The sequence below is a fragment of the Elephantulus edwardii genome, unplaced genomic scaffold (genome assembly GCF_000299155.1).
Source record: "Elephantulus edwardii isolate Elephantulus edwardi_28Jun2011 unplaced genomic scaffold, EleEdw1.0 scaffold00078, whole genome shotgun sequence".
Taxonomy (NCBI): domain Eukaryota; kingdom Metazoa; phylum Chordata; class Mammalia; order Macroscelidea; family Macroscelididae; genus Elephantulus; species Elephantulus edwardii.
In genome coordinates this window covers 3,880,956-3,891,324 of record NW_006399828.1, presented here as the reverse complement: position 1 = coordinate 3,891,324, position 10,369 = coordinate 3,880,956, and the positions used below count along the sequence as shown (strand labels likewise).

The window sequence follows — 10,369 nt, the reverse complement described above, 5'->3', positions numbered from 1 at the left end:
AAAAAAAAAAAAAAGCCTCTTCTGTGTAAACTAGCCTTCTGTGGTATAGCACACAAGATCAACTTGAACAGGATTTCTTACGGTGTTTATTAAGAATGGAAATGTTGAATGCTCAGCTTTAGTACAATATCTGACATTTGTTTTACCCAGAAGAGTGGATAAAGGATACTTCCCCATTACAAAAGTAACCAATAGTTACAAGGTTGGTCTCTCGACCTTGGCACATGTGTCTTGGTTCCGTTCCCTGACTCTGCTCCATCAGTATCCCCTTCGGCCCTTTGTTTCACCCTACCAGCACACATTATAGATGATAGATAGATAGATAGATAGATAGATAGATAGATAGATAGATAGATAGAGTGTTCTTGTGGCATAGTGGTAAGGAATCATGCTCTCACCTCCAAGGTGTGTTATTCGAGTCCCCCAGCTGCTCCATGGAAGAAAGTTGGGCAATTTCTTCCCATGTGATTTAATTTATTGCCTCTGAAAACCTCCTGGAGGATCAGCTATGAGTCTGTTCCAACTTGATGACACATAACAACAGCGATATAATCATTTATATAAAATAAATATAAATATAATATCCTTCCGCCTGCCCAACCCCCACCCATAGTTATTTCTTTAGCTGTAATTATTCCTTTGTTCCTTTGCAGTCTCCTCTGGTTCTGCCTTTGCCTTAAGTGGCAGTGTGCGTGATGCCAACAAACCTTAAGTTTGTTTGCTTAGGATGATTCTCATGTCACTGAAGCACATAATTTATGCCTCTATGGTCTTCCCCCCCTGGACACATTGTACTGTCCCTACAGTCCCCAAGGTTTTCATTTGAAATCCTTCAGGCGTGTTTACTCAGCATAATAGTTCATCTATTTACAGAACATTTTGCTTTGTTTCTAAAAAATGTTGCAAGACTTGTTTTAAATGGCATACTCAGACCTACCTAAGGAAAGGGTCAGATATCTGGGAAAAGGATGAATCAATCTTTAACAACTAGTATCTGTGGCACAATGAGATTGTTTAATGGTTCTGAGTGTTCATGTCAGGAAGAATCCAAATATTGATACAGTTCTTATTAGTTTTCGCCTTTTACTTTTCTTCTGCTGTCCTCTGCATCTCTGATGATGTTTTCCTTTCTTCTAGATGAATTGAATAAAAGTGACTTTGCTGCTTTTTAAAAAGGTTTTTTTTATCCTTAAAAAAAATCTATTAATGATTTGTCTTCCTCAAAAATACTAATTTTCTCTCATTCCCTCCCTGCAAAGCTGAAATGACTCTTTGAAAGGTCAGCCAACAAATCAGGAGAGGGAAGATTAGAAATTACTTACTTTAATTTGTTGTTGCTATGTATTGTCAAGTCTCCTGAGACCTAAATATTTGATTCCTGAGGTCTGTTAGAATGACGATCATAATAACTTCTCAGAAAACAAATTTTCACACTTCAGATTTAAATAATCCTAATTTTCATTTAACATTAAGTACTACTTTCTTCAAAAAGAATTATTGCTATATTAAAATGAATATTTGGTATCTCTGGATGGTTCCATTTCTAGGTGAATTTTTAAATTTTCCTCAAATGTCATATATAGATATAATTTTTTTTAACAGTAAGTATAGATGTCTCATAATTTGATTGGACTTTTATAGAATATTCAGTTGGATGGACCACTGATTAAGGTGGCCTAGTGGCAAGAAGCTGAGCTGCAGTTCTGAAGGTGCGCAGTTTGAATCCACCAGCTGCTCCACAGGAGGAGGAGGGACAGTTTCCTCCCGTGAGTTTAACTGCCTCTGAAAACGCACTTAGAGGGTCAGCTGTGGGTCGATTCTTACTCTGCAGTACACAACACAACCCAACATCATTAGTTTGCGGTCTGAAATATTTAGGTTCTATTTCTGTGATTCTGTGGTCAGTAGAAATTTGTTTGTAGCAAAATTTCAAACTTTTTCTCATAATATAAAAGATAAAAATATAATAAAAATTTTATTTATAGGAACTGTAAACTATAAAATGTCATTTTGCTAAGCATGCCAATCTTTTTAAGAAAGGGGAGGAATATTGTTGTTGTTGTGTACTATCACATGAGAACTAACTCATAGCTGACCCTCCAGTGGGTTTTTAGAGGCAGAAAATCACACAGGAGATTGCCCATCTTTCTCCTGCAGAGCACATGGTGAATTTAAACCACATTCTTTTGGGCTGGTAGCACAAGTCCTTACTGCTGGGCCAACAGAGCTCACTTTATAGAATGAACTATTTGATATCATTGCCATGAATTAGAATCAACACAGTGACAATTAACAACTTCCCTGTAGGGCCGGTAGTTCTAACTCACTCACGATGCTATGGAAAAAAAGACTTAGAATCTGCTTCTGTAAAGAGTGTCGATGTTGTCCTTGGTTCCATCAAGTGAATTTTGACTCAAGATGATCTCATTTGTGTCACAGTAGAACAGTACCATGGCTGTGACTCATCAAAAATAGATTACCAGGGCTATCTTCTAAGGCTCCTCTGGGTGGCTTTGAACCACCAGCCTTTTGGTTAGTTGAGTATCTAACCATTTGTGTCATCCAGACATTCCTCTATAAAGGTTACAGTAAAAGACCTCAGTATTGGTCTACTTTTGTCATGTGGAGGCTTTGTCTGAATCAGTGCTACAGCGATAGTTTTAATAAGGGTTTTTTGCTCCATCACTTTGTCTAACTAGGATTTGGTTGCCACCTAATTGTGGAAGTTCAATTAATACTACTTAACTGGAATTGTCTTAAAAGTGTGCCTATGAAAAAGAAAAATAAAATAAAGATTTTGATCTCTTTTGTTGAAAGGAGATGAAGGTCAACTTCCCTTATTTCAGTCTTCACTAAAAATAGATGACCCAGAAAAGTCATCTGAAGTTACCATCTTAAAGTTTTTAATCACTAATTGAATTACCATAAAAAATGAAAATGAAAGGAAAATAATCTCTGAAAACTGAATGTTAGTGACATAGTTGGCTAGATATTTAATCAGTATGTATGAGAAGAAATTTCTTCAGAAGAAACAATCCAAAAAAGCAATTACTCTTTCCAGTACTATAACTGAAGACTGAACAACAAACATTGCAATAAATAACTGAATATGAGTAGACTATGTTATACAAATCCCAACACAGATCTTTTTGTTCTTTTAGAACAGTGATTTCTTTTTTTAAAACTTATTGGGGTCACAGAAGACAATAAGGAATTGAAAATGGTGGACCTTTTCCATAAAAAGTATCATATTTTACATAGCACATAGAGAGGACTGAAGCATAGGCAACTTGATTTTCACCTTGAGAAACAGCACGTGAGGCAAGCACCCCACATGGCAAGAATGAGAAGCTGCTGATGTCATGAGATTTAGGGACCTCAGTGACACTTGAATCATGAGACCAAAGATTTTCACACCATGATCTAGACAGGGAGAGGGGTTAAGTGTTCTAGCTCTAAGTTCATTTTCTCCTGAGCCCAAATACCCACAGGGTATGGTATGCAGCCAGTGCCTGTTTGGCTTTCAAAGACTTTTTCTTGGCTGACTTTCCCACATTCTTGCATGCTGTTCTCTCTCTCTCTCTCTCTCTCTCTCTCTCTCTCTCTCTCTCTCTCTCATCTCTGTGTGTGTGTGTGTGTGTGTGTGACTGAGTATGGTCAGCCCTCAGGGCATCCAAAAATGATAGCAAATGACCTCCCCACCCCTAAAGTTAGCTCCTCATCAAATGATTTGTTTTATAACAGTTTTCTATATTTTACAATCTGGCATAATCTGACATCCCAGCCCTCCAGACCTTACATAAAATGGATTATGTAAACCTAAAGGAATAATTTAGCCTTTAGTAAAAATTTTCCTTCAATACACTTAATGTATCTCTGCGGCTAAAGTAGATTATGCAATTTATGTAATCTTACATAAAGTAGATTACATAAGGAATAATTTAGCCTTTTGTAACATTTTCTTCCAATAGGCTTCTGTTTCTTTGCCCTTAATTTATTATTTGACTAGGATAAATTTGTTTTTAAGGTATGTAGCCTATGTTACACTTCTCTGTCTAGCCCTACTAAAAGCATAAGTCGCTGGAATATAGACCTTGTAACTGCTTTGCCAGTTTACAGTCTCTATGTAAATATTTAACACATACTCAGCACTTTCCTAGCAATATCTTTTACTCGTTCCTGTTGCTAGTCTCTCTCTCTCTTGCTCCAATCTGTCCTTATATGAAAAAGTTAAAGCAGACTGATTTCTTTTTTTAGGTGGCAATGAACTAGCTATTCATTTTACAGACAAAGATGTCGACGTTCCACAGAGAAGAAGCAGTGTGCCAAAGAAGTGCCTTGGGGTAGTTTTGGGGATGAACTGTTCTTGTTGATCTTCACCACACTCAGCTTCCCCACCTTTGATCTCTTCAGCCCAATTTCAGGCACTTTTATGCACTTCTTTTATGCACTTCTAGTGTATTTCTCCCTCTCATCTGTGAAGGCCTAATGTATCTTCCCTGGTCTCCCAAACGCACCGCACCATCTGCTTCCCCATTTCTGTGCTTTTGCGTATGTCCTTTTCTCTATTGAAAACTCCCACCACTGTACAGTGACTAATAGTAGAAACTCATGTTCATAAGCCATGCTAAGCACTAAGTATCTTACAGGAGTTAAAATTGAACTGCATCCTTAAAAATCCATTTACTGGATTAACTGATGATTCTTATTCTATCCACATGCAAATAGAAGCTCAAATAGATTATGCAATTTTCCTGGCACATCTGAGTTGGCAAGTTTCATAGGAGCAGGATGTTTCCAGAATGTCTATTGCTGGTCCCACTGTTGAACTAACTGGCTTTGGGGACCATCTTCCAGCTTTTTGAGCAAAGGTTCCTTTGACTTTGTAAGACTTTTCTTCAGTGATCAGCATGTATCAGAGGAGTTGAGTTTATCACAATGTTTCTTATTAGTGCTTTTTGAATACTGTTCATCATAATATAAACTCATAGAAAACACACACACTTTCTCATTCTCTTTGTCATCAAATCAGATCAATTCATAATTGATACTCTGCATTTTAAACTCTTAGAGAGTAAGACAGTAGTTAATAAAGTGACCATAAAAATGCACAGCATGACTTCTTATGTTCTCTTCCAAATATAATTGGAAAGGAACCAGTGAAAGCCAGGAGCGTAATAAAGGGAAGATTGCCCTATTGATAGCGATGCTAAGCAAAGCACAGAGCCAAAGTTCACAGTCTGCCTCCACTAATGTTGTTGTTAGGTGCCATCAAGTTGAGTATGACTCATAGAGACACAATGAACAAAAGATCTAAACCCTGTTCTATCCTGTGCCATCCTCACACTTCCTGATACACAAGAGCTCATTGCATCAGTCACCATGTCAGTCTTCCTGGTTGAGGGTCTTCCTCTCCTTCACAAACCCTCCACCATTCCTAGGATTGCATCTTTTGCCAAGAAATAGCCCCTCCTAATAATATGTCCAGAGTATGTGAGGCAAAGCCTCATCATTCTTGCCTCCAAAAGAACACTCCAGATGCACCATCTCCAGCACATACTTGTTTATATTTTGGTCATCCATGGGATGGTCAGTCTTCTTCTCCAACATCAAAGCTCAAAGGCATTGATTCTTCTTCTGTCATGATTATTTACTCTCTAGTTCTCAAATGCAATGAAACTTTGGATTGCTAACAGGAATGGAAAGAGAGAAAGTAAAAATTGATAGATGAAATTTTTTTAAAATGTACAGTTAACAACAACAAAAAATCTATATGCTAGCCAAATTTTTTTTCTATAAAAATAAGTGTGTCTAATCAAGGTGTCTAATCAAAGATTCTTACCCCTGGACCGACCCATAAGCAACATCGTGATAAATGTAGAAAAGCTTGTAGCTGTCAATAATTTCATCTCACATGGATCCACAGTTAACACCCTTGGTACCAACAGCCAGGATATCAGGAATTATACTGGAAAAGTTTGCAGTTAGGGATCTCTCTATATTTTTGAGGAGTATTGATGTCAGTTTGAGGACTAAAGTGAATCTCATTAAGACCATGGTCTTTCTAAACCCTTGCTGTGCCTCTGAGAGCTGAATTGATGTGTTTGAGCTGTGGTGTCGGAGAAGAGTGCTGAACATCCCATAGATGGCCAAAGAACAAACACATCTTGGAGAAGATGCAGAGAAAGATGATAAAGCTTCATCTCACATACTTTGGCCATGTTGATAAGAGGGCTGTTCCTTGGAGAGGGATGTGATGCTCAGAAAGGTAGAGAGTTGAGGAAGGAGAGGGAGATTCTCAACCAGGGGGACTGACACGGTGACTGCCACAGTGGGCTCTAGTGTATCAGGAAGTGTGAGAATGGCACAGGTTAGGACAGGGTTCAAATCTGTTCATAAGATCGTTATGAGTCATACTCAACTTGATGGCACCTAACAACAACAACAACAATCAAGGTGAATCTTTTAAATCAAAATGGGCTACAAAAATGAAATGATAGGACATTCTTTTGAGTGAAATTCATTACAAAAAGAGAAGTATTGTATGAGTTTACTCTAAAATTTAGCTCAGACTCATTACCATAGAGTTGGCACCAGCTTATAGCTGACCCTCCAGTAGGTTTTTGAGAGGCTTTTGTAAAAAAGAATGGGAGGAGATTGCTCTTTATTTCTCCTTCAGAGTTGTTGGTGAACTTGAAATTCCAGAGAGGTGCTGTTCTTGGATTAGCAGAGAAACTCCTGACACAGTCCACCACCAGAGTGGTGAAGGGTCTGGTGTACAGTAGTAGCCATCTGTACCAAAAAGCTAGTGAAAAGTTTATATATGGAAAGAAACATTCTTTCATGGTTACAGGAGATAAGATGGGAGGAGGTACAAAAAAATCAGAAACCATGTAATAGACACACACACATTCCTTAGTAAGGGAAAAGCAGTGTTTGGTAAGGGTGTGATCAACACACTATGAGTTGAGAAAGAGAAGCCAAAAAGAAGTACACAAGTGTTTCAGACATCAAAAATGAATGTTCTCACATACCTAATGCTGTATTATGACTAACATAATTATTCTACAAAGTAATACGTGAGCAAATAGGCAAGCCAAACAGATCTGTCTAGGTGATAGGGGCTACACTCAAGAATGCTCATAGGTATTAAGATGCTAGCAATATATACATATTTATGCTTTGCTTTTAAAATAAAGAAAAAAGAATCACATGGCAGAGTCCAGCGGGAAATCTGCCATGGGAAACCTCTTGAAATTGCCAGTGAGCAAAGATAACACTTTTAGGACTTACCGTGTTCTTGACCCAAGCCATAATTTTTCAGTTGTTTTATATGCATGTGAATATTGGACAAAGAATAAAAAGGGCAAAGAATATTGATGCCTTTGAATTGTGGTGTTGACAATAAAAAAGTATATATTTAATATTCAATGAATATTCATATATTCATAGAATATTATATAGGGTGGATAGAAGGAGAATTGATGCCTTTGAGCTGTGATGCTGGAGAAGAGTATTGAGGATACCATAGACTGCAAAGAAAACAGACAGATTCATCCTAGAGAGGGTTAAACCGGGCTGCTCCTTGGAGGCAAGGATTCTGAGGCTTTGTCTGACATACTTTGGACATGTTGTAAGGAGGAACCGGTCCTTGGAGAGGGACATTATGCTTGGGAGGATGGAGGGACGGCACAAGAGGGGAAGGTCCTCTATGAGATGGATTAATTCAGTGACTGGGGTAATTGGGATGGGTGTGACAGAGGCAGTGCGATTGGCACAGGACAGAGCAGAGTTTAGGGCTGTTGTTTAGGGCTGTCATTATGAGTTGCAAGCAACTCGATGGCACATAACAACAACAACAATGAATATTCAAAAGAACAAATACATCTGTTTTGAAGAAAGTACTGCCAAAATGCTCCTTAGAAACAAAGATGGTGTGATTTCATTTCATCTATTTTGGGTATGTTACCTAGAGGATCAGTTCCTAGAGGAAGACATCATGTTTGGTGAAGTGAAGGAAAGCTAGACCTTCGATGAAATTGACACAGTGGCTGCAACAATGGACTTGAACACAGCTGAGATTGTGAGGATGATGCAGAATTTGAACTGTGTTTTCTTCTGTTGTCTATAATAGGTTTGTTGTGAGTTTAAACAAACTGTAGGGTACCTAACAACAACAGTAACATTCTTTTAAGACCCAATAAGCTATGCATGCTCATGCTTATTGCAGCTTTGTTCACAGTAGCAAAAAGTTGGAAACAATCTAAGTACCCATCAAAAACAAATGGATAGAGAAACTGTGGTACATTCATACAATGGAATATTATGCTACATTGAAAAACAAGGAACTCATGAATTATTATACAAAAATGGGTGACCCTGGAGGATATTATGTTGAGTGAATCTTTCAGTCACAAAAAGACTAATATGGTATAATGCCACCATGATAAAACAGGACTGACACAGGGGCTGGGGGAAACTAAGAAAAAGAGGGGTTAAAAAATCTACTTGCCATTGAAACAGATGAGTGAAAAAAACTATATAAAAGGAATATAGGATTAGGTATTATTGACATGACAAGAGTCCAGAATAAGTGTTGCACAGTAAAGTGGTCTGGGGTGAGGGTGGGTGTCTGTATAACAATGGAAGAACTTTTTTCCCCAAAGGAAAAAGCGATCTGGAGAGCATGGGGGGCTGGCAGGAAAATGTGCAACAATGAATGATTGGAAACCCAAGTTCTTTATAAACTTTAATTAAAACCTCAATAAAAAAAGAAAAAGAAGAAAATTAAAAAGACTCAATAAGCTAATTGTTGCCTGTATTATTCAGGTAGTTTTAACAGTGATCCAAGAGAATAATAAGAGTGAAGGTTCTGATTGTAAATGTAAAAAGCAGGTTAAGTGAAACTAGACTCTCATATACACATCAAAGGCAGATTGCTAATAGGATTGTCTTTTCTATATTACTGAAATGACCACTTGGTGTATGTACTGTTGTGTCGAGTAGGACTCATAGCGACTCTCTGAACAACAAACGGACAATTTCCTTATCCTCACTATGTCTGCCACTTGACGAGTACTTTTGTCTCCATTTTACAGATGCGAGAAACCAAGGTACAAAGGTAATATTTCATTCAAATTTTCTGGTTCTAAATCTGGCCCTTGTTTACCTCTGCCTCAGTGAATGGAAATAATACTAGATTTAAAATAATATAAGCCAGGCCAACATTTGCAGCGTCTCAAATGTTCGAAAGGTCACGGAGGCTTAGGTAAATGCATTGAGTTATATCAGGAAACTGTCTTTTAAGACATAAAGCATTTGTATCTCTTAAATAACATTTTTTTCCCTTCCTTCTCTGATCCTTTTTTATGATCAACTTAGAACAGTAGTCCCCAAACTTGAGCATCAAGAGATTATGAAATAAGATGCAATAGGTGTGGTGTGACCCAAGAATTTATTTCTGACAAGTTTCCCAGTGATACAGTCACTGATATTGTTTGTGTGTTTTTGTTTTTTCCTTCAGGCTTCTAAAAACACAGCAAAGCAAAACAAACAGAATAGTACTGTCATGTATTCATGTGCATGAATTTTCTTACAGAATTCTTGTTTTGATCTCTCTAGGTGGCAAATCTTCCAAAAGACTACAAGATATCTCTCAAATATGTTCCCGGGATGGACGTTTTGGTATGTTGTACATTTCTCAGTTTTTATTTTTGTGACTGATAAGAAATATGGGATTCACAGAAAGTGTAATAGTTTGCTAATTTTCAGGATTTGAAGAAGGTATCTGTAATTTAAATGCTCTTTTCATCAAGCAACTGCTGATCTTCTTAGTGTGAGCCTCTCAACATGTGTGTCCTAGGCCTCTACTCTCAAAGTAAATGAAGTCATCTTCCTTCCAGAAAGCCACAGTATCTCTCTCCACAAAACAAGTCAGGGTTGTAGTGACCTAGTCAGAAGAGGGTTGTGTTGCCAGTCCAGACAGGCAGTTCAAATTCGCCATCTACTCTGAGAATAAAAGATGTTCAGTCTCCTCCTTAGTGATTTACAGCCTCTGAAAACCTACCAGTGGTTTAGCTATAAGTTGATTCTGACTTGACTACAATGTTATGGTTGTGGTGGTGGTGGTGGTGGTGGTGGTGGTGGTGGTGATGGTGGTGATGATGTGCCGTTGAGTAGGAACTGACCCTTAGCAGACCCTCCAGCCAGTTTTCAGAGGCAGTTAATCAATCGATAATCATACTGGAGGAGATTGCCCATCCTCCTGTGGAGCAGCTGGTTACCTCGAACCACATGGGATTGCAGCAATGCTTCTGGCCACTAGGCTACCAGACTTCCGTTTATAATAAGGGGATTGCAATAAATTACA

At 38.0% G+C, this 10,369-nt stretch overlaps 1 protein-coding gene across 3 annotated transcripts in view; it reads left to right on the top strand.

Moving 5' to 3' along the window:
* KITLG (KIT ligand) overlaps positions 1-10,369 on the top strand; it is a 138,032-nt gene that overhangs the window by 65,590 nt on the left and 62,073 nt on the right. For all 3 annotated transcript variants that reach the window (XM_006889497.1, XM_006889498.1, XM_006889496.1), the window contains exon 3: positions 9,622-9,684. In XM_006889497.1, coding sequence (XP_006889559.1) covers positions 9,622-9,684 — 63 coding nt within the window. The remainder of the gene's footprint in view (positions 1-9,621; positions 9,685-10,369) is intronic.